The sequence below is a fragment of the Microplitis mediator genome, chromosome 2 (assembly GCF_029852145.1).
Source record: "Microplitis mediator isolate UGA2020A chromosome 2, iyMicMedi2.1, whole genome shotgun sequence".
Lineage (NCBI taxonomy): Eukaryota > Metazoa > Arthropoda > Insecta > Hymenoptera > Braconidae > Microplitis > Microplitis mediator.
Window position 1 is genome coordinate 5,718,111 of NC_079970.1, and position 26,847 is coordinate 5,744,957.

Consider the following 26,847-nt stretch of genomic DNA (forward strand, 5'->3'; position numbering starts at 1 on the left):
TGATATTATCAATCGTCGCTCATGTCAAATCTCTTTTATTGATCATAAAAATAATAATAACCTAAAATTTGTATCAATTGTCTACCTGATGTTTGTCGTATTTACATAATCGTGAAAAACAACAATGAGTTTTATAAAAGGTCATATAGACCAAATAATTAGATTAGCAAAAATAATTCGTCAGAATGGACCTAATCCTTTGAAAGTATTAGGAACACTCTACAGGTATTTTATTTAGAATAATCCATTGCAACCTTTTTACTACTTCATCTTGTCACTCATCTCCAGTATCAACTATCAACTTATTCATTCAATTTACTCCCACCAGTATATTTATCAATCAGTTGAATCTGCTAATTAATAACAATTATTATTATTATTATTACAGAACAGATAATTTGAAATTTGGTAAACACGTTGGTACTGATAAATACGGCAACCGTTATTATCAAAATGATTTTTACTTCTACGGTAAATATTTATTTTATTAAAATTTTATGGAATAGTGTATTGTATGACAAGGGATGAAACAAAACGATTTCAGACCAGGGTGAAATCACCCGTAGTCTGAAATCGTGTTTCGTCCTGAGTTATACACAAGATTTTTTAAGATTACCTGCCCTAGTGGCAATATTGATCAATTCTGAAGCAAATCTTGAGCAAGTCAAGGAGAATACAGCGAAATATTATATCTATATACTGTGATTTCAAGATCTTGACTAAGATAACTACTAGGGTGCATTGGAACTTGAAGTTTCATTAGCAGCCAGTTAGAAATAAGTTAATTTAAGACCAATAGTGTAATCAACTATTAACGTAAGCGTAAATTGTCATTTGGAATTTGTAATTAAGCAGAAGCTATAAATAATATTTATAATTGACACTAATTTTTGTAAAACTTAATCACAGTCAGTGATTAAGTTGAAAAAAAAAAAAGTAATATTTGAAACAATGAATAAGAAATTAACTACTTTCAAGTACGAAACTTGAACCATTTACTGAGAATGTATGAGGATAAATTAGGATGGATGAAGATGGGTGAGGATAATCATGGATTTTCCTATCTATTTCCATGATTATTTCTCGCTTTCCGACGTCGCAAATTTCAAATTCGACTCCACTGTCCATCTTGCGGCATTTAATAACTGTCATTTACATAAATAAAATCAATGGTCTGAAATTATTATTAAAAAAATAACAAGTATCAGAGTTGAAACCGTGAATGTCTTCAGTCAGTGGGCAGAAATATTATTCGTTTCTTCTCAAGAGACAAAAAAAATTTGTTTCTGATGAGTGTGAATGTAGAAGACAGACAAATTTAAAATTATAAATAAATAGAGTAAATAATTGATAAAATAAAATTTTTTAAAAATGTGCATTTAAAAAATTTTAAAATTAATAAGTGCATTTTTTATAAATATTATTTTTTAAATCATTTACTCTGTTCATTTATAATTTTTAAATTTGTCTAATGTCTGCTACATTCACACTCATTGTTTCTGCCCATTGACTGAACGGCTGCCCAATTTCAAAACAGAGTACGGGATAAATTTTTCAAAATAAATTTTTTAGTATTTCTAGTTCCAGTGGAGTCTTGTAAATATGATTCAACACGTATTTCAAAAATTTTATTATTATCAGTTACTGTGTTTTGAAATTGGGCAGCCGTGAAGGCATTAACAATTTACGCGTTTGCTAATGAATATTAATTAATTCGCGGCATTGGACTGAAATTATCTTCTTTCGACTGGCTGTAAAGATACTGAAACTACAAGTTTCGATGTTGGTATCACGAAAATAATATTAATTGTTATTATTTAAAATTAGGTACAAATCGCTGGGTAATTTATGCTGATCACGTCAATATGGATTACGATGCATCCCAAGTACCAGCCGAATGGTTTGGATGGTTGCATTACAAAACGGATTTGCTACCACATGAGGATCCATCAAGACCAAAGTACAAGTGGATGATTGAACACAGGGAAAATATGTCGGGTACTAAAGAAGCTTACATGCCTTACAGTACAACACAACCCAAAATTGAAGCTTGGAAACCTCCGCAGTAAAATTAATTGTCTTACTCTAAACAAAAAAAAGATAAATATGTAGACGTAAAATCCAACATGCGATACTTGATAGCGCAGATTTATTTAAATAAAAATTAGTGTAAATAAAAAATTATTTAAGAAATTTATTTAATTATTCTTCTTTTATTATTAATTAACAATTAAAAATTAATTACTCTTATCTTAGTCAATTAAAATTAAAGTACATTGGTAAAATTCTCTTGGTGTCTGTTATTAAATCAAGTAACATGTAAATTACTTTGCTATGGAATGTCTGAGTAAAAAAATTCTGATACAAATGTATCTGAGTACCCGTAATTTTTAAGTTTAAAATATTTCTCAATCATCGCATAACTTTTTCTTGCGATAATCCTCTTCGGAGAGATAACCGGGAGGATGATTGTGGTCTTTAACTCCTGTTGGCATAAATCTCTCAGCGATTACCGCACATTTGCCACGACACCCACGATGCTGCTCGGCACAGCGGTAGTGCGAGCGGTTCAATATTTCTGAACGCGATGTCAAGTTGTAAACAAATCCTTCGTACACTAATTGGGGTCGTCCTCTGGCAGATAGTCTGTATGTCACTGGTCCGATATCTAATTTAAATTTATCAGAAAATTAGTCATGCGCATATACTAAAAAAAAATTATTTAGCTCCAATTAAATTTAAGAATTTTATTATAAGTACTCAGTAATTAATTCATTACGTTAAATTAATTAATTCTAGTAGAATGAATCAGAGAGTTAGAGAATTGATTACTAGTGAGTACTTTTGAAAATAATTTTAATTAAAAGTCTTAAATTAAAATTAGAATTTGATTGTCTTAATTAAATTACAAAAAAATTAATTAATTTACTTGGTTCTACTGGGATGTTATCAGTCATGTCATCAGTCAATAGATCATCGTCATTTAAATCATCACATTCTTTGATCAAATCTTCAGATTCACCTGGGAAATATTTAATTAACAATTTTAATAAAATTAATAACCAGCAGTTCTTATATAACTTTTTATTTTCCTCAATCTCTTAACAAAAATTAATTACCATTATTTGGTTCATCAGCTGGATCTACTAAATTTTCACCACAATCTTTGTCATCCTCAGAGTCAGTTTTTAAAGTTTTAAGTGAATCGCGAGATCTCTTAGGATTTTTACTCGACTGAGTATCTTGTGCTCTTTTTTTATTTTTCTCTTGTTTAACTTTCAAATTTTTAACTTCGTGCTCTCCTTGGCCATTTGTTGGAAGTTCGTCTAATTCCTACAAACAAAATAAAATGACTTATTGCTGAACGTTCTAATAAATCAACCAATTAAAAAAAAAAAAAAATACAGACTATTCTATCGGTTTCTAAAGTAAGACCTTTGACTTTAAGTACTTCCGCGACTTTTAGAAAATTACCGAGCTCTTCTTGCTTGACATTTACTTCTCCTTGGTACATAAATTTAACCAGAGCTTCGACATGATTGTACTTCATGTCTTTAAGTATTACTACCGGGTGATGGCATGGATTCACCTAAATAATTAATTATTGATGATTTAAAATATTATTAAATAATAGTTCTAGTGTCTATAAATATATACCTTGAATATTTCTTGAAAGTATGTACTACAAACCGATAAAATCAATTTATGCGCTTGCAATAATTTTCCTTCAATAGCTAAAGTGACATCAACTAGATCTTTATTATTTAAATGCGCCGAAAAACCGTGGGATAAATTATTTGAAAAATCATTCCAACGTAACGCAAATTGCTCTGAAGTAAAATCATCATCATCAGTCAATGCCATTGTCCTAAAATCTATTAATTAATTAATTGATTAACAAACAAAAAATAATTAATTATTAAAATAATATTCTTCACTTTATTGAACAAATTAAATTTTATAATAAAATATAATGAGTGTACCTTAAAATAAAATGGTATACCGAAGACAATTTTAAAAATATCGTACGTAAACGTGATAAAAATTTGAACAAATTATGTAGTTAAGTTATGATAGACCATGACATAAATCCTGGAATCATCATCTACCATCTAAAAAATCCAGTATCTTCATATAAAGATGTATATATATACATATACAATACATATGTTTACATGTATTTCAACATGTGCCATGTGGAAAATAAAACGCAGTAAATAATGACATTTTTTTTTTATTTTATTTCTTTGTTTTTATTTTTTTACACATTTTTAGAGGTTAGAGTTTTTTTTTATTGGCGTCGTTGTCGCTTGTTTTTTTTTTTTTAATTATTCAAGTAAATTTGTTTTATTTTTACTCGTAAAAACAAAAAGTTATTGAAAACAACTCCAATTGTTAATTTTTTAGATTAAAATCATTTAGATTTGAATTTCAAAAAAATAGGCGGCAATTCAAATTTAAAATTCAAACGCAGTTAAAAAATTGACAATTTGATTATCAGTTTATTGAAGTGATAACATAGTAATGAATGACAATAATTAAAAAAAAATATATATATATATATACATTTATATGTACATAATTTTTGATAATAATAATAATTAAACTATCGACTACTCGTGGTTGATATTCAACGCCCTCTACAAAAGTTCAGTTGGTCTCGATTCCAGTGAGTGTGAAGATGGATTAAGTGATAAACTGGACAAAAAAAATTATTTAAAAAAAAAAAAAACAATATTCAAATGTATTAATAAATGATGATTAATTATTAATTATCAGATAATTAATTATCTGTATGATAAATAAGTAAAGTTTTGTACGTAGTGTGTAATTTAAGTTTTATTTGGTGCAAGTGTGCTAGGGCGGCGTGAAAACGCAGGTATTGCGATCAATAAATTATTGGAATTAAAATTACACATTTAAATTTATAAATAATAAATTACTTACGCCCACGCTTACTCGGTAGTCATAAATTTATTTGGTTAAAAAAAAACAAAATTTAAAAAAAACTGTTTTGCATTTTTTAAATTTATAAATATATTTCGTAACCTAGTCCATTAATTCATGGTCACTCTGTTCTATTATTATTTTTTTTTAAACCCTGAAATTAAAGAAAGCTTTTAAAAAATATTTAATGGACTGTATGATTAATTAGACGTTAAAATGTTTAATGTCGTGCTGAGGCTTTTGTTATTTTATTCAGCATTTAAAATTGAAAATATAAATAAATAATAATAAGAGTAACATATTTAATTGTTGATAAATATAAAATAAAATGTTTACGTATATTTTTCAAGGTGAATAAATATGGAAGAGTAGATCCAACTCATGGCTGAAAGGACTGGCATTGAAAGGAGGCAAGGAAGTTTGAATAAAGTACGAGTGTGGTCATGTTCACATCAACATCTGCTAAAATATCAATATCAACATCACCAGACAACTTGTAATTATTATCAAGCTGGCGTAATACAACCGAGTCAACTTTTTAAAAGGAAAAAATATATTGAGTATAGAGACACCTGTGAAAAAGCTATTGCTACTCTGCAAAAAAATATATTTAGGTGAGCATACTTTGATTTTTAGGACTCAAATATGAGATAATTTTTAGGGAACTTAAAAAATTATTTGTCAAGTTGTCGTGAACCTCAAGTTCAATTATTTACTCAAGTTTCTGTACTCAAATCTCCATATATTTCTATTAGTTTTTGTTTTTGTTGACATCTTTTATTTTAACCGGAAGTAGTATGCAAGTATGTGTAGAAAAAAATTTATAAGAAGAAAAAAAAGTAGACATGTAGAAGTTTTTACTTTAAAAAACTACAGAACTTTTGATGGAACTTTTAAAAGTTTTTCTCAAAATTCTTGGTATTTATTATGATCCTGAAGTTAACAGACAATTTAAAGTTTTCAGATTTTTTTTTTAAATTAATCAATTACAGCAAAAAAAAAGTAAAAGTATTCACGGGTAGGAAATTTAAAAAACTATAAGTGCAATTTTTTAAAATATTTGTTTTTTTATAATTTCGTTCAAAAAAAAATTCAAAAATTATTAGACATCGGCTAACTTCAGTTTCATTATTTATTTTGAGATTAAATATTTTATTTATTTGTTTAAATTAAACACTGATAAACTCTAAAAATGTTATCAGTTTTATTTTGTCTTGTTGAGATATAAAAAAAAATTAATATTTACAAATTTATTTTACGTCAATATCAAATAAATTTGATTGTGTTGATTTTTTTAAGTGTCTGTAATTATAAAATTATAAAAATAAAAAAGTTTTATGAAAAATATTGACAATTTGAATGTAGTTAATGTTTTTGAACTTGGATATGTTTTAGAATATTCGACAAGTCTCTTCATACGGATCTTTATATAATACACGAGTCCAGTGTCCTAGAGATAAACAGTTGCATCTTCAATGCAAGATCACCTTACTTGTATAAGCTGTTGAAAGATAAATATTTTAAAAATGCTAACGCGAGTCCAATTAAATGCTACCTCTACTCTTCAGAAATATTTCATCAAATCAATGGCTTTGTGAGGTATTAGCTCTTATCATATTTATATAATTTTCATTATTTATCTAGGTCACTAATTATTTTATCTACTAATTAGTGATATAAAAGTTGATGGGAAATTGAAATGAATTTATATTTATTTTCATTTTATGATTTTTTAAAAGTTTAAATTAAAAAGTTGTAACTGATTACTTAAAAGCCATAAATAGTTTGAGGTTTCACTTATCGATAAATTAAATCGAAGTTTACAGCAGACGAAATTTCAAAAATTATTTTTATTTTTATAATTTAAAGTTAAATTATTGATACTTTGATTTAAAAATAAATTTACTATCAGTTAAAATTATAAAAAATGAATGATGTGATGTAATAAATTATTTCCAGACTTTTATACTGCAACTTGGATATAAAAGAACAGGAGCAACGTTTGGTAGAGTATATTTTATACATTGAAGATAAAATATTACCGTTAAATGGACCAGTAGATATCATAAATATATCTTTTGAAACTAGCGATGTGGTTGATTTAACTGTAAGCTCATCAGAAATGGCTGATTCCGGTCTAGAAACCGGATCCGCAAGCCCTCATGAGAACACTGAGTCTGAAAACTCATGCACAGACTTTGAAGAGTCACATGTTACTGATTACGTCTCGACAGACGAGGATTTTATTAGAGTGTCGCTCAGTGGGGATGTAGAAAAATCACACCCGAATAAAAATACAACATCGAGTCATCAGAGTTGCTGGTGCAGTAGTGGTAGTGACCGAGACCCCATAAACAACCAGGGAACTATTTCGAGCGACGTCTGTGCATGTGGCGCCAATAAACCATCGGCTAGACAGCAGAACCAACCGCCAGCTCCAAAAGCTAATTCTTATCACAAAAAGTCCAGTGACGAAGCAACAAGTCCACAAGAAGCTCTAAGATATCGTGAGGACGATCCAGTTGATGATGTTACGCGTTACGAGAACGAGGTACTGAACGATCCCTTCTACGAATCCGATAATGATAATGATAATGAACAGAGTGGCTCTGGATCTTTTGTTCCTACCGGGTCATTTGAATTCATCGAACCGGGAAATTTATCTCCTACCGGCAACGCTATTCGACGAGAGTTATCAAATGACTCGCCGGAAGAAAAGTCTATTGGTGATTCTAAGTCGCGTAGTATGACTGCTGAAGCATTTAATAACACGTCGTCTTCGTCTTCATTATTACTACACGCAAAAGATGATTTAAGTATAAAAAAAAGTTCTTCGAGTGTAAACAGTTATTACTTTATCGACGCGTCGAGTCTTAATGATGATAATGAAATAACTACGAGTAATTTAACCAGAGACAGAGTTTCCTCCGGAGCTTCCTCAGTTCCTGTTTCCGGTGTTAGTTTGCCTACTTATTTAAAAGAAACTGTCAGCTACATTCCTTCAAAGTCACACGACCAAGACCAACACTACGGCTTGGAGTTGCGCAGCAATAATAATAATAATAATATTAATAATAATAATAATAACAATAACATTAACAATAACGATGATGATGATGATGATGATGACGACAACAGACTGTCTGCGAGAAAATCTTCAACGACCGGGCAAGAAACGACCGCTGAGTTTGAACGCGAATTAAAACTTACGGAGTATTTAATTCCGGTGGCTAATAATGAATCGCAAAATCGTAAAGTGAGAAGCGTTGATTTGATAAACGAGGAAAAATGTCAGGTCAAGACTGTGGAGAAGGAGTTACTGGTTGTGGAGATTAAAGAAGCCGACAGTGGGGAAAGTAATCATCCATCGCCTTGTATTGATAATAATAAAAAAGCGCAGTGTAATAATAGTGTTGGTGGTGATGAGGGTGATGGTGATGCTGGCAATGAAGACAAAGAAAGTATTATACTGATCAATGACAATGTGTCTGATAATAATTCTTCATGTGATTCACAGCCACTATCGTTAGTACGCGGCAACACATTCGAGTTGGAGTCGGGGGATGAGAAGTTATCGCACTTGAGGCAAGAGTACGAACGTCGCCAGGGAAATCTTGTGTTTAAAAATTCAATTCCGCAGTACTCTGGTCATCGCGTGGATGATGATCTAACGTCACTTAACAGCACAAACTACTCGTCATTGTCCTCGTACTTTTCTGAACCAGCGCGTGAGAATAAAAATGTTGATAATGTGACTAAAAAATATGTTACGCGGCAAAATAATAATTATTCGTTCGTAGACACATCGAGGTCTTTTAATAATATTAATATTAGCAGTAACAATAATGAGACTGTAAATTGTCAGTTTGATGGAACGAATGGACTCTACCCGCTGGCTAAAAGTGCGAGTGATAAATTTATCGGTACTGGTTCGGAAACAGACGACAGCTCAATAACAGACTGCAATAGTTTGCCGACGACTTTCGATCATCCGCTGGCATCTTCTAGTCAGTCGGGCACCATGAGAAGAACAAAGCGAGATGAAATGACGCCGATTGTTTCCGGCGGTGTCAGTAGTGCTGATTACTCTCGACCAACTGACAGCCCCTCTGTCCGCCGTAAAACCGAATCTACGCCGATAGTATCTGGTGGCTCGGTTATTACTAATTTTCCTAGTGAGCGCGTGCGTTCAGGGCGCATGTCTTCGTCGATGACTACATGGGTTGTTGACATGAGTAATTCTGGGAAAAATACTGCCAGCAATAACAACAATAATCACAGTACAAAGTCTACCAATGGCTCATCTTCAAGCAGCATGTCCCATAGTTACTCATACACGGAAACGAGTCCCAAAAGTTCTAGCAGAGCTAAAGCTGCTGAGAAACAGAGCAGCACGGGCTTCTTTGTTAATCTGAAAGACATCAACTGTACGACAAATAATTCAACAACTGGCGTCAAGCAACCGGAGACATCTAAAGATGCTGGTGGAACTTTCGGTGTAACTCCTGGTGGTGCAAGCGCTACCAAGTCCTGTGAATTTTTTATTGATATGTCAGCGCAGCCGGATAAAATAACAAAAAGTAGTTGCAAGAAAGATTTATCACCGAAAAATAAACCGGGCGTGGCTGATAATGTTGAGAAAAAAAATATATTTTCGATGTTTATCGATTTGAGCGAACCGAGTACGAAGAAAAGTGAAGATGAAGTTACTTGTAGAGATAAAAAATCAAATAAATTGTTTAATCGCATGACAGACAGCGCCAAGAGTTCAAGTAACGAGTCGCCGAGTGAACCGTCACGATCGCGAGATAAAAAACCGAGCGTGTTTATGTTTATTGAGTCGGATTCGCCGGTTGTGAGACGACGTACGCTCTCAACATCGCGGTCCGCTTTTCAAAGGCACTCGTGGAATGTCGCTGATAAATCACAGAGTCCGGGCAACGGTATCATCGCCAAAGGTAGCGATGAAGCTACAGGTTTTTACCGTCAACACAAACGGGCACACAGTGTTTCCATTGAACCGGGTACCGATAAATTACTGCAGGTTAAGCCAAGTGGTTCTAGTGTCTCGTTGAATCAACTGGAACGCGGGTCTTCGCTTCCAGCTGCACCGACGGTCCAAGAAAAACCTCCAAGTATTACCACGTCTTTCGAGGGTTTCGACAATGGGATTCGTGATACGCCGCCTAATTCTCACGTTGAGATTTTAAACGACGGTCTGCGCGGATGTGTCAGACGTCAGGAGTACAAAGATCTGATGCGCAGCAGCATGTGTTCGAGTGCTGGAGCCTCAGTTGATCCCAAGATCTTCGATGACGATCAATCGGAGGTGTCAGTGTGGGAAAAAACGGGAACTGAGAGTACCACTGGGACTGAAGGCCACACGAGGAAGAGTGAGACCTTCGACATCAGCAGTGGAAGTGCCAGCGGACCATCACCGGGCAGCGACAATCATGAGTTTGAACTCGGTGAGTATAGAAATGGCTCGGCGGGTTTCAATGAAAGGCGGCAGGTTGAAGTGCCCAGCAAAATTGCTGAAACTCATAAATCTTTGACTGAAACAATTAAAAAAATTGAGTGCGAGTTTAACAAACCAGAGTACGGTCAGCCAGATACTAAAAAACCGGAGAGTAAAGACACTAAGGAAGCAACTGGTTCGGGTTTCGTTCGTCTATCAGATCTAGATAAAGTTGCACCGAAAACCGGAGCCGCTGATCAAGAGCTGACTACTGGAACTCGTAACATTCCTTATAGGATGAGTAGCAGCATTCCAGAGATGTCTTGGGTCGAGAGCAAATTAGCCGTAAACCGCACGAATGGGCCGTGTCAAGTCCGCACTTTGTCTTCACGTAAATTTACCTCAATAATGAGCACCTCGCTGCCAGCAAAACACAATAAATCACCGATAGAAGAGTTTGCCAACGAGTATGAAGTCGAGGGAATTGTTTCCGAGTCTGATCTCAGTAGTATGCAAAGCAGCATGGGACGTTCTGGAGCAGACGTCAGTACCGAAGAAACAGAAACGTCTAGTTTTGCAAATACTAAACCCTATAATAGACTCGGTGAAGATCTTCTGCGGATGTTCTTGGAAGAAATAAATCCAGATGTGACAATAGACGTAAGTGGGAGACGTATACGAGCCCATAAGTGCATTTTAAGCTCACGTTGCCAGTATTTCGCGGCTATTCTCAGCGGTGGTTGGATTGAAAGCGCTGGTAATGTTATATCATTGCAAGGATACTCTTATAGCTCGGTACACTTTGCACTTTGTCATATTTATAGTGGGGAAAGTAATATACCCGATTCAATAAGTATCGTCGAGTTAGCAACACTAGCGGATATGCTTTGTCTTGAAGGTCTTAAAGAAGTTATCGGATATACTATTAAAGTTAAATACTGTCATTTGTTCCACAAGCCATGCCAGCTTTGTGCTGTGGGAGTCTTAGAATGTTTGCCTCTGGCGGCAGCCTATGGACTCGATGAAGTCTACAGAAAATCGCTGCGCTGGATAACCCGACACTTTGTAAGAATATGGCCCTGCAAAGCCTTTGCGGCACTGCCGCGTGAGCTTATTGACAAGTGTTACCATCAACACATTGTCCACATGTCAGCTGATAATATTCTCCAGACAATAATGGATTGCGATAAACTGCTGGCCACTTTGCCAAATGTCAGATGGGCGGAACCGGTCTTCAGAATGGTCTCAAATCTTCTAGAAACGGCGCTTAAATTTTTGTCGGAAAATTTCTCGAGTGTTTTGAGCAACGACAGCTTCCAAGCGCTGGGTCGCGATCTTACGTGGAACATCAGTAGACTGGAGGACAGCGTTCTGGCTGCGGCGGACCGTTTGCCTCCGGATCAGGCCTGCAAGAGTTATGCCAAGTTGGCCAAAATGCTGGCAGCTGTCAAGCCAGAGGATTCGCCGACTAATAAACCGCAGTGGGGTGTATTGTTTGTTGACTTTCTGGGCAAGATCCAGGGCCGGGTTGAAAAGTGTTTGGTCAAAGAAGCTTCCAGAGCTTCTAGAACCACTACTTGGATGAAAATGGACCTTGAGTTACGACGCAGGATCCAAGAACTTGCTTGTCTTGTCATTCTTCCTCATGAAGCTCTCAAGAGACCTTCTAGACACTCCAATTTTCTTAAGGTTTGTATTTACTTTAGTTTTGTTTGACCTGTTGGTGAGAAATGAATTTGAAAATTTAAAAAATTTTTTTTTCTTAGGATACTAAGACACCGCCGAGCAGAACTTCTGCCAGCAGGAGTTTAGACTTGAGACGAGTCAAGATGACGATTTCCGAAGCCAATAAAACGACACCCAAGCCAACAGTTATCGCGCAGACGAGAAAAGTGTTACCGAAACCGAAGAGTGATCCTCTGGAACGTAAAATGCAGGACAGTAAATTGCTAGCTGCTGAATCAACTATTCGACCTAAATCGTGGCCGAATAAAATAGAGGTAAATATAAATTATTTGCTTTGATAAATAATTAATGAATTAATTATTTAATATTATTATTGTTTCAGGTGAAATCGAGATACTTGGAACCAAGAAATAAGTCTACATCAAAAGACACAGCTCAACAGTTACCAGAACGTGTAACTGTCCAACAAAGACGTAAAATAATGATCTCATCATCAGACTCTTCAAGAACATCGAGTCCGGCGATGAAACGCGCCGTTGATAAAAAACCAATTGCTAAAATAAAAGCAGCTGTTAAAAAAGATATAAGAGCGCTTTCGTCTGACAGTTTGACGGACACAAGTGCGAAGCCATCAGCAAAACGTGATAATTTAAGTAAAAGTTGTGGTATCACTAGACCCGAGTCACCTTCACTTGAACCTAAAGACGTAGAGATCGGTCTGTCTGTTGATTCGCTGGCGGAATCCAAAAAGAAACCTTTGACAGTTAAAAAAGTTGAGAAAATGGATACTTCCATGTCTGCTGACAGTCTGATGACTGAAGTCACGGCGACTCCAAAATCCGTAGTCTCCAACAAAGTGTCGCCTACTCTAGGAAGACCGACTGCTAAAAGTCTGGCCATGGAGCGCGCAAAGAAGTCGTCACCGCCTGTTCAGCACAAGAGTCCGCTCGGCGTGACAAGGCGACCCGTAAGATCCGTCGAAAGCTCAACAGCCGCGAGTCGGAACCGTGTCGCGGCCATCAGTGCTTATCATGGGTCTCCAAACTTACGTAGAAACCTTCTGGACGCCGCCAAGACTCCCGATGTCCCCAACAAATTGGTCAATGGTAGCGCATCTAAAGTAAATACTCGGCAGAGCATGCCCTCGACTAGTACTCCCCCCGCCTTAAAGAGAGACAAAAAGGATTCAAACCCTTCTAGCAGCGACAGCCCCAGCAAGAGATCTCCCAAATCAAATGGTAGCGGTAGTGCCGGTATCAATAGAGTTAATCGTAATTTACAAGCAGCTAAAAAAAATATTGTAAAAGGCACTGAAGAAAAAAGTAAACTTAAGTGCCATAATGCCGATGCTTCAAAACAACTCACCGTTGGATCTAGATCCGGTACTTTTTTGAAAGACGAACCCACGATTCTAAAAAAGTCCGACATGAAAACCACACAAGTAACATCTTAAATTATTTAAATAAAATATATATATAAATAGTTTGTTTATTTTTCTTTTACACAAATTGCTTTATAATTAAAAAAAGTAGAGAAATAATTGAGTGAGATCCGCATTAATTCGTTTTATTTAAATTTAATTATTGATACTTATTAAAATAATATATAAATCGCGAGATTGATCGTGTAAAGTGATATTACTTCCACCGGAGGAATAATAAATATTAAATAATTTATCTGTAAATCGTATATTGAGTACTGAGTTCGGATAAGAGTGATTTGCAGTCTATTTAAACTTGAAAAAAAAAAATTAATGAATAATATGAAGCATTTATTGTATTGTATGTACTGTGTTATGACCATGAGAAAGTGTCCTATTGATTTGTTTATATTTATGAATATTATTATCCACTTAAGCTGCGTAGAATTTTTCAAGACTCAATAATTAGTCTGGTAGAGTAAATATAATTTTCCATTAATTTAAAGTCTGAATTTTTCAAAATAATTAAAATGTTTCTGCACGGTTTAATTTTTCTGGATTTATTTTTAAACTTTCGCGCTTTTTTTTATTCTTAATAATTATCTTATTTGGGATAAGAAAGTTTTAGAAATAAATTCAGAGAAATTTACAAAAAATTTATTGTTGTGAGTAATTTTTTTTAAATTAATTAATTAATAAATTTAATTGCCGCTACTAAAGTCAGTGATGCAATTAAATTTTCAAGAACCGTAATTATATATGACTACATTTATTAAAATTAAATATTATTATATAATAATGATTAATTACGGCCAGTTTGTTGATAATAGATGATAAGAATAAATAATTCTCACCACTCGTTAATGTAAACAAAGAGCCATATCATAAAATATTAATTAATGCTCGGTTAAATATAATTTTTTTCTCACAAATGTTGCCATCTAAAAAATTTAATTAACAATTAATATTATAAATAATATTTACATATATAGATATATATTTATATTTTTTTAGTGACATTTTGTTTACTCGGTTAATAATTAATTTCTATTTTGTATTGTATATTTTATATTTATTTTTTTTGTATATTTGTTTGGTGGACATGAGGGCTCGAACAATAAATAACGTTGGTTTAATGTATATTTATATTTTGCCAATCGCAGTATTTAAATTAAAATAAATAATGATGATATATCATGCGGGCATGTTTCTTAGGATTGGCAGTTTTCCAGTTTGTTTAAAATTATAAATAAAATTAAATTAAATAAAATAAAATAAATAATTTAGTAATCAAGTAAGAGGGAATGAATGATTTGTCTTGTATCCTATTATATATGTATGTAGTTCTTATATTTATTTAATTAATCATTAATGAATTTATATATTTTTTGCAATGTACATTTTTATGCAATATTTGTATCTAGTCATTTATATATTTTCAATATTTATGTTAATGTAACGTTAATAAAGGTATTTAAATACAATATTCAAATAAAGTATAATTCAAAAATAATTTATTTTTGTTTTATTATTTACACTTAATTTTTTTTTATTAATTACAAATACAATCTGAGGTGTGCCGTCAACTGATTTCAACAATTTTATACCACGACAAGTGATCCCTACAAATTGATCCCACCGACATCTGATCCCATCGACAATTGATTTTTATCAACAACTAATTTACATAATTCAACTTTTTATATTTACAATAGTGAATTTTAATTACTCACGTCAAAGTAATTTATTAATAATTAATTATTTTATGAAATTGTCAGTGGGGTCAGTTGTCTGTGGAATCAATTATCGTGAGATCACTTGTCGGGGATCAGTTGTCATGGAATCAAAATCTGATAATTATTACATTAATTATTAATTAATAATTTTACTTTAAATAAAAAAAATTACAAGATTTTTTTTTATGTTACTGGTGATATTTAAAATATTATGAGTAATTTATTAAACATCTAATAAAGTTCCTCGTGGTCTAGTTCTTTTGATAGGATCAGTATCAGGTACTGGGACAGTTTTTCTTTTAGTCATTCCTTTTCTTTCTAATTGTTTTTCAATGATACGTGCATTGTTTGCATAAGAATCAGCAACTTCGCGCTAAAAAATTTTAAATAAATATCATTAGTAAATTTATAAAGAGATAAGTTATTATTATTAATAAAATAATTAGGTGATGTAGACAGTTGATAAACATAAATTTTTACTGTGCATTGTAAAATATACTAATATACTCGATAGTATGTATCACTAGGCATTACTGATGTTCTAGAAGGCCGTAACTCACATTTAGAAAATTTTATGTGTCAATGTAGCAGACATGAGACAATTTATAAATTTTGAATACCACCAAAATAGTGGAGTGTCTGCTATTTTGTCGTAAAAATTTTTGAAAATTTGTAGCTCACGACCTTTCAAAATATTTATGATGATGTATTAAATGTCATTTTTACAAAGCACGTGGTAAAAATTTCTAATTTATGTCTTCATACCCAAGTAGCACATTTGGCTTTATGACATCTATAAGATAGGAGTTTTGAGGCTGTTTTTTGAGTTATCGATAAGGCACCAAAATGTTGACAACCAATAAAAAATTAATGTCATCAAAAAAAGTTTCTGTTAAATCCGTCAGCACTCCCGTTATGAGCATTTTGTTCACAGAACTTTATTCAAATTATAGGATGTCGCGAGTGTAAGCGAGACACTAAAAAACGCGGGAGCGCTGGATTTAAAAACTTGACACAACCGGCGGCAAAAAGTTAATTTCAAATAAATATCACATAAGTCATGAACGACTTGTTTAAGCAAATGACTTTTGTAACACTGGAAAAAATACGAATTTTCTATGACCCCAAGGATCAACATCTGTACGTTTTATTTATGCAAAAAAAAAAGTGGGTTTAAGACAAAATAAAATTTGTCTTGTCCTTTTTAAGAGATGTTACAGCTCTGTGCTACTTGGGTAGTTATGAATTTTTTGAATAACTATTTGGAAAAATAAAAAAATGTGACGTGACTGACTTTTAGCACAGACCGATTGTAGGAGTACTTATTCTAATAATTTAATTAAAATACTTACAGCTTCAATTTCATCCTCTTCTTCATCAATAGTTGAAACAGTAACAGAACTAAATTTACCCATATTTTTAGTGTGTTTGGTAACCATTATTTTTTTAGGTTTTTCAACTTCTACTTGATTATAAATATCAGTCATCGGACCTTCACCAGAACTCTTTATCACGGAGCCTTTTACGATAAAGACAATGTTTGCTGTCGGATCATGTTTGTAATACAGCAAGAGCCCGCATCTATAAATAAGTAAATTAAGCTAATAATTGATAACCTTCACTTACAAATAAATAATAAATATATGAATATACTTAAACATACTTTTTACATTTTTGTCTGTGTTGTTTTTCAATACCTTCAGACCGTTTCAAAAATACAATTTCATCAGTTTCACTTATCATTTTATGAGCATGTTTACTTCCATCAATTACACGAGCTCCGTCACGTTTGCGCAGCGGTAATTTTTCAATCGCACAATCTAAATTATAAAACAAATTAATTATTTTATTTTTTTATTTTATTATTTAAAGTCGCATCAACCTCGTGGGTCCTTAGCAACTACGAATCTTTTGCTGTTAAGTTTAAATCTTTTAACAATTATATATATTTTATTTTATGAGTGTGAATGTAACTGATAAGTGGCAATTTTTTAAATTTTTGAATGAATAAATAAAATGTCAGTGGAATAAAAATTTAGAAAATATGAGCGTGAATGTAACTGACCAGTGGGAATTTTTTAAATTTTTGAATGAATAAATAAAATGCAAGTAGAATTTTAATTTAAAAATGTGAGTGTGAATGTAACTGACAAGTGGGAATTTTTTAAATTTTTGAATAAATACATAAACTGTAAGTAGAGTAAAAATTAAAAAATGTAAATTTAGATCAATGAAAAATCAATACGCGCATTTTTAAAATTTCATTATTTTAATTTATTATTTATTTATTTAAAATTTATAAATTGTCTGATGTCTGCTACACTTACACTCATTTTCATTTTAACAGATCTTTATATTATTTTGAATTAATGAGTGTGAATGTTGCAAACAATTGTCGATTTTTTAACTTTTAGAATGAATGAATAAAATGTAAGTGGAGTAAAAATTAAAAAATGTATATATAGATAAATGTGAAATCCGTACGCGCATTTTTTGAAATTTCATTATTTTAATTAATTTGTTTATTTAATTCAAATTTATAAATTGTCCCATGTCTGCTACATTTACACTCATTGAATTTATGATCCTGAAGTTAACAATCAGCAATTTTTGGAATCGATTACAAAAAAAAATAAAAATAAAAATATGCACAAGTAGAAAATTTAAAAAACTATAAGTGCAATTTTTTTAAATATTTTTTTTTTACGATTTGTCGATTTTAAAAAAATCTAAAAATTATCAGACCTCGGCCAACTTCAGTATCATAATAAATTTTAAATTTTTTATATCATTCATAATCTTATTGTTGTTTAGAATATTCCAGGGGTACTTTCGTCAATGTGCTTTTTTTGACATTTAATTTCGCGGTAATTTAATTTAAAATTAATAAATATTCAAATAATAAAATTTACCCAAAATTAGTGTCATTTGTCCACATAAACAATAATAAGTCAACAATGGTTTTTCTTCTCCATATTCCTCCTGATCTTTAGTGTCCGAACATATTATACTTCTTGAAACAACTTTCGGCATTTTAATTCACTATTTATTTATAAATAAATAAATATCACTATTATAATAAATAAACGTCTAGGAAACGTTTGATGTTTCTAACCTACAAAACAGCAGCTGATTCTAATGACATCCACCTCCACTTCACTATTCACGTTCATAAATATAAAATCAAATAAAATCCAAGTTCCAAGATCAAGATCCAAGACCCAGTTCAAAAACATTGACCCATTGTGTAAAACTACTGCCACCTAAATTTTTCCAGTGTTTGGATCTTGTCATTTGACTCACTAGGGTTTCGATTGATAGGCGTAACATTAATTATCAGTAATGATTAAAGTATTTTAAAAATAATAATAATTCCAATGTGATGTTCCTGTGCCACTGGATAAAAAATAATAAAAATGGTAATTTATATTTTAGTTTTTAAGGAAATCAATGACAGCTGAACTTTAATGTCTACTTTTTTTATTTACTTAATTAAATAATAATAGCAATAAAATTATCTAATAATTTTAATAATATTAATATTTAATATCTAGAATTTATCAACATCAGAAGAGCCCGAAAAACCATGGGATCATCCCTGGACAACCGATGAAATGAGATTGAAACAGGGAGAGTGGAGTTTAGCTGGTGATGTTGGATTACTAAGACATCTCCAAGAATTTTCCGAAGTATTAATTAATTACTTAATAATTATTAATTATTATTGATTAACTTTAATGAGTTTATGTAATTTATCACCAGACATTGACATCCAGGGTCAAATGTACGGAAAAGAATCTTGATTTACTGTGCGGTGATTTAAATGAAACGACTGTGCTGATAGATAACGTTACGAATGCATCTCTTGCATTGGCCAATACTCAGTTTATAGAGAGTCGAGTCCACGATGATGATCCAGCTCTCGAACAGCAGGAGCGGAGCAAAAAGACTGAAGGTATTGATGCACAGAAGGAATTAAGTGAAGCTGAGATGATCGCTGCCGTGAGCGATAACATTCAAAGAGGCTTGCAGATAATGGATGACAAGTACGACAGGTTGGAAGTCGTCGCGAGCGATGATAGTGAGGATGACAATCAAGTGTCGGTACCGAGTTTTATACTGAGACCAAAAGATCCTTACAGAGATCGACCGCTGCCTTACGTCATCGGCTCGGATAAATGGAAAGCTTCAAATAAAATAGGGCTGGAGTCAAGCAGCGAGTCTGAAGCACCCGATGACAATGAAGATGAAGATGATGATGATGAGGATGAGGATGAAAGCACTGAGGGTGATAAAATAACACATATCTTTAATTCAAATCAGCGTAATAATTTATTGGCCGCAAGATCTTCGTTGTCGTCAAGTGAATCCAGTGATTTTAATGATAAAAGTAATAATACAAATAAACTGGCCAGTGGTCCCAGTTCGACGACCGATAAAATGTACACGAGAAGTCAGGATACTCTCAATTCAACTTCGGAAATAGACACGCCGATTGAAGTTAGAAGTAAGAGTTCTGGTCGAGATGCTCCTGGTTTTGCTGAAGAACTTGCCAAGAGATTAGGAAGTGTCTTGCCTGCTAGCAAACCTGACAACTCAAAAGCTGACCGCTCGTCTATCAATCGCTCTAGTGGTATTTTAAAATTATTTATGAATTTTATTCAAAATTAAAATATGTCTGACAGTTTATTTTTAAATTTAAGATGATTTGTTTGCTAATGAGGAGAAGAATGATGAAGACGTCTTCAATAATAAGAAAGACGATTTGTTCAGCGACGGAGGACTCTTTGATGACGATGTGCCAAACAGTTTATGGAACAACAAGCCCTTGAGACGTCAGCAATCGAATATCATTCCTGCTAGTATTGATTTACCGCCTCCTATTAATTCTGTTGGTACGTATCAGCTCTTTTGTTAGTCCACGTGACAGGAAATTTATTTTAAAATTATAAATTTATTTGCAGAGGCTAAACCCAAGTCTTCAATTGACGACTTATTTGGCGACGTCGATTCTGATGATTCCGACGACATATTTGCGCCTAAAAGTTCCATCAAGAGTTCAGTTACTAAAGATGCTGATGCTGCGAGTGATAAACCAAAGAATAAGTTTGCTGCTGGACACGCGACTGCTGAAAAAGTAGCGACGAGTACACCGGAAATGAACAACAGCGTTCCTAATTTGTTTGAAGACGACGAGGATGAGGATGACAGTTTATTTAGTTCTGCTAAAAATTCAGCGGTCAAGTCATCAGAGGCAACAAAAACTTCATCCAGAGGCGTAAGTATTTTAATTTCTAGTATACCGACTTCATAAATTAATTGATCAATAAAATAAAATATGATACTGAATGTAGCCATTTAACAATTTGTGGATTTTTTAAAAACGATAAATTATAAAAAAAAAATATTTAGAAAAATTGCACCTATAGTTGTTTCAATTTTCTACGTGTGCATTTTTTTATTTGTGTAATAAATCAGTTGAAAAAAAATTCAAAAACTGACAATTGTCTGCCAACATCAGGATCATGATAAAATAAATTCTATAAAATATTTTTTTTTTATTTAGCGACCACCAGGAGTATTGATAAGCAAAGCAGACCTTTTGTCATCAAGCTTAGGCAGCAAAATATTCCAGCGTGCGCGTCTGGATTCATCTGAATCATCTGAAAATGAGGAGAGTGTTAGATTTAAAGAAGAAGGAGATAAGAATGTATCAACAGTTAGTGCTAGCGGGAGTCGCAATAGTAGTAGTATAAATATAAGTAACAAAAGTAATGTTACTCAGTCGGGTGAAAATGATAAAAGTGCATCGACGTCCAGTGCGAGCACGACTATCGCAGGAAATCGGATTCATGTCAGAGAAAGTAGTGACAGCAGCGGAATTTCAGTCCCGCCACAAAGTATCAGCAGCAATCTGTCCGCTAGTCTAGGTCTTGAGTAAGTTTTTTTTTTTTTTAATTATAATCATAAATAATTTTTTAAATTACACACTTATTTATTTAACAATTAGCTTGTAAACGCTGTCGCACAGTTATGGTTTAAGAAATTACATACATTTTATTGTTGGAGTATTAATTTAACTCAGGAATTTATTTATAATTCTATATAATATCACGATCCGTTATAATAAATATGACAAAGACAATCTCGTTAGCCATGAACAATCACATCGATCCATTGCTTTGCTATGACGATCACGATATTATGCGGGACTATTCGAATACTTTTGTTTAGTTGTATTAGTTGTGGATTTATGACTCACTCGGCTGCTCGCTCACTTACTTGCTCACTCAATTCAATACTTGTTAATAACTTTCAATAATACATACAAACTCGCTGGACTAAAATCACCATTCCATTAATTACAGTCAATAATTACAAATATTTGTTTATTTATTTAATTTATAGTTTACAAGTAATCGTAATTAAATTATTTAAAAATATTTCTAGAAGACCTCAGATGGAATCAACTCGTTTGACTTCCGAAGAATTATCCCGCGAAAGATTGACGAGCGATAGTCTTTTGAACCAACGAACGCGTCAGCGAGCTGATGCTGTTGCTGTTAATTCTGGACGTGATGTAATTATCAGTAATCCAGCGCCAGGAGTTAGTGTAGAGGAAAATTTAAGTAGTAAAAGTAAACATAATATTAATAGTAACAGTAAAGAAGTAAATATATTTGATGATGACGTATTTAGTCCACCGCCGTTATCTAAAAATGATATCAAGTCCAAGTCCAAAGTAATGTCACTTTTTGATGACTCTGATTCGGGAGAAGATCTATTTTCGAATACAAGCTCTGGCTCACGTTCGCAAAAGAGTGCGGAGGTATTGGGTAATAGCAGTAATAATTTAATGAACCAGAAACAAGAAGCCCAGGAAGTTAAATCGAAAGTAATTAAGCAAAAAAATAATTTGTTTGACGATCAGAAGATTGACGGTGACATCTTTGGTAGCGTAAACGTTCCGGACATTGACATTTTCGCAGGACAAAAGTCTAAATCAAATTCACCGACGGTGTCATCCGATCTACTGTCTAATAAGGCTGCAAGTGTAAATACCAGTGAGGAAATAGCGCAGGTAAAATCACTGGCATCATCGGTGGGAAAAAAGTCTAGTAATGTCGGTAAAACTCTGAGTATTTTTGATGACAGTGATGAGGAAGACGACGACTTGTTTAGCACTAATACGAAAATAACGAAGAAACCTTCAAATATGTTTGATGGTGGCGATGGAGGTGGTAAAGCTCATGGTGATGATGATATTTTCCGAAAGTTAACTCAAAATAAAGACAGAGAGGAGGAGGCTGTTGAAGAGGCGGCGAGGCCGAAAAAAGATTCCGCGGCCGTGACGAGTGTGGAGGGAGAGAAGAAAAGTAAAGTGAAACTAGATGAGAAACAGAACAACAGTGACCAAGTACCGCCGTCAGTTGATGTTACTAAAGTAGATGGTAATTTACAGTCCCAGACCCGTAGACTTTTTGATGACTTTGCTGGCGAAGACAGCGACGACGAGGACAGTTTGTTTGGGAAAAAACCTGTTAAGTCGTCCATTGTGTCGGGGGGTTTTGATATTTTGAAAGATAGTGTTGTAAATATTAAAGAAACTAAGATAACAAGTGTACAAAGTGCTGAGGTAGATAAATATTGTGAAGATACTGATAGTGTTTCTACGACAGATGGTGGTAAAATGTCGCGGATTAATGATAGCAAAGATACCGCGACCACGGGACCACCGAAAAGTTTGAAAATAAAATTGCCCATCCCTACTGGTGTTGTTGATGATGACAATGATAATGACTCGGTGTCACCGCCGCGGCGTGCGGTTTCGGGAAAAATAAAAAATCTTATGGGTAAAATGGGTGATTTAAAAATTTTGTCTCCCACTGACACTCCTCTTGTGTGGAGAAAAGCTGCTGGTGATAAACAAGACTCGGAAAATGATAATACACCGGATCGTGATAGTGAAGATGGAAGTTCTATTAGTATACCGAGTACTAAATCACCGACAGTTGTGTCTGGTAATAATTTAAAATAATTTTTATTTTGTCAAAATAAAAAATAAAAGTGTCTGTAAATTTTTATTTATTCTTTTAGATGAAAATATTTATAAAAAAGACGTGTCGCTGTCTCCGTCGATTGAGACAGAAACTGCAGTGAGTTTTGATGTTCCAGCGCAAGCGGAAACTCTTACAATTAAAGGTTCAAAGGTAAAAAAAATTATTTAATTTTTGAATTAAAATTTTAAATTGTAATTTGAATTTAAATTTTAAATTGTTATAAATTACAGATTTTACAAAACCGGGCTCGGATTCCTGTTAAACGAAGACCTCAGAGTAGGCAAGCCCGTCAAACGGCACTCAGAACAAGTGGCCTAGATTTCGAAACAACTGATACGACTGATTCGTCCGGTGCATTTGATTCAAGCGATTTATCTAGTTCTAAGGCAGACACTAAAAACGATCGGGTGACAACGATACATACAAACGATGATAGTCGTGAGGAATCTGTTGTAAAAAATAAGCACCAGTATCTCAATTTAACGGGAGACGATCGCTCGGAAATAAGTATAAGCAAAGATGGTTCGATAAGTACAACTAAAAATACGTTACTGTCACCGTCAACTGACGAAGAGGATCTGTTTGACGTACCGCCTGATTTACCAGAAGATCCGCCCAAAGAAGACAGTCTATTTGACCAGGCGCCCATTCTCTCGCCTGTTCAAGTACGCAGGTCGAAAAATCACTTTGGACACCGTTACAAAGACGACACTGCCACTAATGATAAATTAAAAGTTTCTATAAATAAGTCCACGGAAAATGAACACCGGGATAGTGAAGAGTCTAGGAAGAGGGACAGAGAGACCGTTGATAAAGAAGATCCAGTACCGGTAGATCCACTGCGTGATGATAATCACGATCCTCTTAAAGATCCGAGTCAACTGTTTGCATTCGTCACTAAAACTCCTTCGCCGGAGAGAGGTCAGGGTTTGTTGTTTGATGAAGATGACAGTTTGTTTAGTACAACTGGTAAAAAAGAACCGTCAGTGACTAGTTCAACTACGACGACTTCTGGTGAGTCAACTAAAAAATCACCATTGGATTTATTTGAGGATGACTCAGCGAGTGATTTATTTTCTGGTCCTTTTACAAAACCAGTTAAAAAACCGGTTAAAAGTGTTGGTGTTAAGAGCAGTTTGTTCAATGATTTAGACAGCGAGGATGACGATGAGACAGATGATTTGTTTGCTTCTGCGTCTAGTAGAAAAAGTAATTTGAGTAAATCCGAACTATCGGACACTGATGTAAGCGCCGCGGGTACTGCGTCAAAACCCGATGGAATTGAGGACGACGATGAAGAAGAATTATTTTTTGATGCCAGTGAAAAACCTGAGTCGAGTAAAGATCAGCCGTCAACCGTGACGACACCAGCAGCCACAGATGCTAAGAAAATAAAAAATAAATTAGGTGACATTTTTGGTGAGCAGTCTAGCGGCGAAGACGATATTTTTTTTACCAAAAAGCCTATTGCTGTAAGTAAAGTCGGTTCCTTTTTTTCAAATGAAGGTGAAAGTGACGATGATTTGTTTTCAATAAAAAAACAACCGGCGCCAAGTGGAAGTGCGTCGCAGTCTGGAGAAAATTCGGCGCCAGTTAAAAAATCCGTTACGAGAGATTTAAAAAAAACAGCTGAGGCTATTGTTGAAGATCCGCTCAGTATGCTTGATGATGATTGAATTGTTTATGAACATGTTACACACCCACACACATAAATATATATATAAAGTATCAGGTGTATTGTAAAAAAAATGATTTCTACCAGGATTGACATTGAATTTTCATTTAAAATACTCTAACAATTGTTTTTTTTTAAACATTATTATTATTGTTATAATTATTTTGAAGCTTTAATTAAATTATATGCAAATACCTTTGAAATGAATTTAAATATAATATAAATAAATATAAATATATACATATGTAAAAATAAATTTTATTTTTCAAGTTTAATCGATTCAGTCTCACTTGGTAAACAGTAATTACTTATACATTATATATTTAAATGACAATTGTTATTATTATTGCCGTTAATTGAACGGTAACAAATAAATCATGTGGAAAATTGTTTTATTTGTAATTATAAGTAATTGTGCCATGTTATTGAGACCTGTTGTATGTATATAGACAATCTTTAATTGAAATAAAAATAACAACTAAAATTTTATTTAAACTATTAATTCATTTTACAATTGTCTGTCTTTATTTTTTAAAACTGTCTATTTTGGGTCGTAGAAAAAAGTTCTAGAAGAGAACAGGTCACGGGCAATTCTTTCATAAGTTGCGATTTGAATGTACGTTTGTAATGAATATAAACATTCGAACTTAACATTGTGATGTTTTAGTTTTCAAGGTGGGAAATCTGAAATTAAAAATATGCTGGCTATTTTTTGCTTCCCTTTTATTCATTAACCTTTCGTTACTCATGTGCCCTTTTTGAAAATATTTTGTTGCTCATTGTAAATTATGATGATTAAATTAGTCACGTAATAACGGATCGAGGGAATCGCCGCAGCTGTATGATTCATTGTAATTAATATTTATTCATTTAAAATGATTATGATTTTAAAGTGATTGAAAAGGTTTATTGAAAACTCTTTTATTTATTTATTGCAAAAGAACACCAATCAGCAGTATACATTAATAGTAACAATAATACATTATAAGTCAACGTTCTAATTAGCAAATTGTCTAACTCCATTTCAGAAAATCCTCCATTTATGTGATAAACAAGTAATTAAAAAATTTTTTTTTTTACTAAAAATCAATTCCATGTCTAGTATATGTATAATATTTTTGTCAAGGTTACTCAAATAATATTTTTTCTGACAATTACTGTCTGAAAATTGCACAGAATCACCTACTAAAACATATTGAGTTAGACAATTTGCTAATTAGAACGTTGAAGTGATATTTGAGTTTAATATAAATATAAATAATGAAAATGAAACTAAAAATAAAATAAAACAAAATTGGTGATATTGTACATGAATTAGTTGTTTAGTATTGTATTCTTGATCTTTGTTATAAAAGCAGACATTGAATCCTCAAAGAAGTTGGAATCCTGGCAGTGATCGTTGACTAGATTGGCTATCTTGTTCCTTGGGACATGGTAAACATAGCTTTTTGTTGTCTTAATAACGTCCAACAATCTATGTTGTCTTAAACCTGGCTTTGGATGGATAATTTAAAATCGTTCACGTATCTCTGATAATTCAATATATCCGTTGACGAATTTATAGAAAAATATTACATCGGCAACTTGTCGACGACTTAGGAGTCTATCGATTTTAAATTGGCTGTATACATCGTCCATAGTCATATTGGATCCACGAATGCACATGTAATATGACACATGTTTACAAAATTTTTTTTGTATCTTTTCTACCGTTTCTATTTGGACTTGGGTATGAGGTGACCATATGATAGTGCAATATTCAAGGATCGGTCGGACTAATGACGTGAATAGATGTATAAGTGTATGAACGTCGTTGAATTCTCTTCCTGATCTGAGTGTGATTCCAAGTATGCTGTAGGCTTGAG

The 26,847-nt window shown here is 33.1% G+C and overlaps 5 protein-coding genes and 1 long non-coding RNA gene across 9 annotated transcripts; 3 read left to right on the top strand and 3 right to left on the bottom strand.

Annotated features, from left to right (window-relative positions):
- Positions 1 to 49: 49 nt before the first annotated feature.
- On the top strand, positions 50 to 2,197 carry LOC130664180 (probable NADH dehydrogenase [ubiquinone] 1 alpha subcomplex subunit 12). Its single transcript, XM_057463998.1, has 3 exons — positions 50 to 225; positions 389 to 471; positions 1,828 to 2,197. The coding sequence occupies exons 1-3, from the start codon at positions 125 to 127 to the stop codon at positions 2,067 to 2,069; spliced, it is 426 nt and encodes a 141-aa protein (XP_057319981.1). The 5' UTR covers positions 50 to 124; the 3' UTR covers positions 2,070 to 2,197.
- A 30-nt stretch (positions 2,198 to 2,227) lies between these two features.
- Positions 2,228 to 4,124, bottom strand: LOC130664177 (protein bric-a-brac 1-like). The gene is made up of 6 exons (XM_057463995.1): positions 3,984 to 4,124; positions 3,658 to 3,875; positions 3,410 to 3,589; positions 3,120 to 3,333; positions 2,930 to 3,022; positions 2,228 to 2,668 (listed from the first exon to the last, which is right to left on the bottom strand). Exons 2-6 carry the CDS (start codon positions 3,862 to 3,864, stop codon positions 2,409 to 2,411), a joined length of 954 nt encoding a protein of 317 aa, XP_057319978.1. The 5' UTR covers positions 3,865 to 3,875; positions 3,984 to 4,124; the 3' UTR covers positions 2,228 to 2,408.
- Positions 4,079 to 15,012, top strand: LOC130664169 (uncharacterized). Of its 3 annotated transcripts, none has more exons than XM_057463980.1 (6): positions 4,079 to 4,213; positions 5,298 to 5,561; positions 6,343 to 6,546; positions 6,907 to 12,094; positions 12,172 to 12,405; positions 12,474 to 15,012. In XM_057463980.1, exons 2-6 carry the CDS (start codon positions 5,329 to 5,331, stop codon positions 13,542 to 13,544), a joined length of 6,930 nt encoding a protein of 2,309 aa, XP_057319963.1. In that variant the 5' UTR covers positions 4,079 to 4,213; positions 5,298 to 5,328; the 3' UTR covers positions 13,545 to 15,012. The 3 variants fall into 3 exon arrangements, with proteins under 3 accessions (XP_057319963.1, XP_057319962.1, XP_057319964.1); XM_057463979.1 differs by lacking the exon at positions 4,079 to 4,213 and adding an exon at positions 4,743 to 4,879 and having other exon boundaries at positions 12,474 to 15,011; XM_057463981.1 differs by lacking the exons at positions 4,079 to 4,213; positions 6,343 to 6,546 and adding an exon at positions 4,743 to 4,879 and having other exon boundaries at positions 12,474 to 15,011.
- LOC130664182 (uncharacterized) lies at positions 4,723 to 7,123 on the bottom strand. The gene is made up of 2 exons (XR_008989321.1): positions 6,990 to 7,123; positions 4,723 to 5,101 (listed from the first exon to the last, which is right to left on the bottom strand). It is a non-coding gene; the product is annotated as an uncharacterized LOC130664182 (long non-coding RNA).
- A 429-nt stretch (positions 15,013 to 15,441) lies between the features above and the next one.
- On the bottom strand, positions 15,442 to 18,431 carry LOC130664178 (STING ER exit protein). Its single transcript, XM_057463996.1, has 4 exons — positions 18,160 to 18,431; positions 16,911 to 17,067; positions 16,600 to 16,828; positions 15,442 to 15,620 (listed from the first exon to the last, which is right to left on the bottom strand). The coding sequence occupies exons 1-4, from the start codon at positions 18,278 to 18,280 to the stop codon at positions 15,471 to 15,473; spliced, it is 657 nt and encodes a 218-aa protein (XP_057319979.1). The 5' UTR covers positions 18,281 to 18,431; the 3' UTR covers positions 15,442 to 15,470.
- Positions 18,432 to 18,497: 66 nt separating this feature from the next.
- Positions 18,498 to 25,471, top strand: LOC130664171 (WASH complex subunit 2). 2 transcript variants are annotated; one of them, XM_057463985.1, is made up of 9 exons: positions 18,498 to 18,666; positions 18,802 to 18,936; positions 19,010 to 19,880; positions 19,951 to 20,142; positions 20,212 to 20,525; positions 20,814 to 21,184; positions 21,701 to 23,268; positions 23,345 to 23,457; positions 23,538 to 25,471. In XM_057463985.1, the coding sequence occupies exons 1-9, from the start codon at positions 18,664 to 18,666 to the stop codon at positions 24,981 to 24,983; spliced, it is 5,013 nt and encodes a 1,670-aa protein (XP_057319968.1). In that variant the 5' UTR covers positions 18,498 to 18,663; the 3' UTR covers positions 24,984 to 25,471. The 2 variants fall into 2 exon arrangements, with proteins under 2 accessions (XP_057319968.1, XP_057319967.1); XM_057463984.1 differs by having other exon boundaries at positions 18,499 to 18,666; positions 21,698 to 23,268.
- Positions 25,472 to 26,847: the final 1,376 nt, after the last annotated feature.

Excerpts from the sequence above, each read along its gene's own strand:
- LOC130664171 (XM_057463984.1), top strand. Across the intron at positions 20,526-20,813 it reads CAAAAACTTCATCCAGAGGC|CGACCACCAGGAGTATTGAT; the intron begins GTAAGTATTTTA and ends TTTTTTATTTAG. Across the intron at positions 23,269-23,344 it reads ATCACCGACAGTTGTGTCTG|ATGAAAATATTTATAAAAAA; the intron begins GTAATAATTTAA and ends TTATTCTTTTAG.
- LOC130664178 (XM_057463996.1), bottom strand. The coding sequence starts at position 18,280 with ATGCCGAAAGTTGTTTCAAGAAGTATAATATGTTCGGACACTAAAGAT. Across the intron at positions 17,068-18,159 it reads ACAAATGACACTAATTTTGG|ATTGTGCGATTGAAAAATTA; the intron begins GTAAATTTTATT and ends TTTATAATTTAG. Across the intron at positions 15,621-16,599 it reads AAGAGGATGAAATTGAAGCT|CGCGAAGTTGCTGATTCTTA; the intron begins GTAAGTATTTTA and ends AAAATTTTTTAG.
- LOC130664180 (XM_057463998.1), top strand. The coding sequence starts at position 125 with ATGAGTTTTATAAAAGGTCATATAGACCAAATAATTAGATTAGCAAAA. Across the intron at positions 226-388 it reads GTATTAGGAACACTCTACAG|AACAGATAATTTGAAATTTG; the intron begins GTATTTTATTTA and ends TTATTATTACAG. Across the intron at positions 472-1,827 it reads AAATGATTTTTACTTCTACG|GTACAAATCGCTGGGTAATT; the intron begins GTAAATATTTAT and ends ATTTAAAATTAG.
- LOC130664177 (XM_057463995.1), bottom strand. The coding sequence starts at position 3,864 with ATGGCATTGACTGATGATGATGATTTTACTTCAGAGCAATTTGCGTTA. Across the intron at positions 3,334-3,409 it reads CTTTAGAAACCGATAGAATA|GAATTAGACGAACTTCCAAC; the intron begins GTCTGTATTTTT and ends TTTTGTTTGTAG. Across the intron at positions 3,023-3,119 it reads AGCTGATGAACCAAATAATG|GTGAATCTGAAGATTTGATC; the intron begins GTAATTAATTTT and ends AATATTTCCCAG.
- LOC130664169 (XM_057463980.1), top strand. The coding sequence starts at position 5,329 with ATGGCTGAAAGGACTGGCATTGAAAGGAGGCAAGGAAGTTTGAATAAA. Across the intron at positions 12,095-12,171 it reads GACACTCCAATTTTCTTAAG|GATACTAAGACACCGCCGAG; the intron begins GTTTGTATTTAC and ends TTTTTTTCTTAG. Across the intron at positions 12,406-12,473 it reads CGTGGCCGAATAAAATAGAG|GTGAAATCGAGATACTTGGA; the intron begins GTAAATATAAAT and ends TTATTGTTTCAG.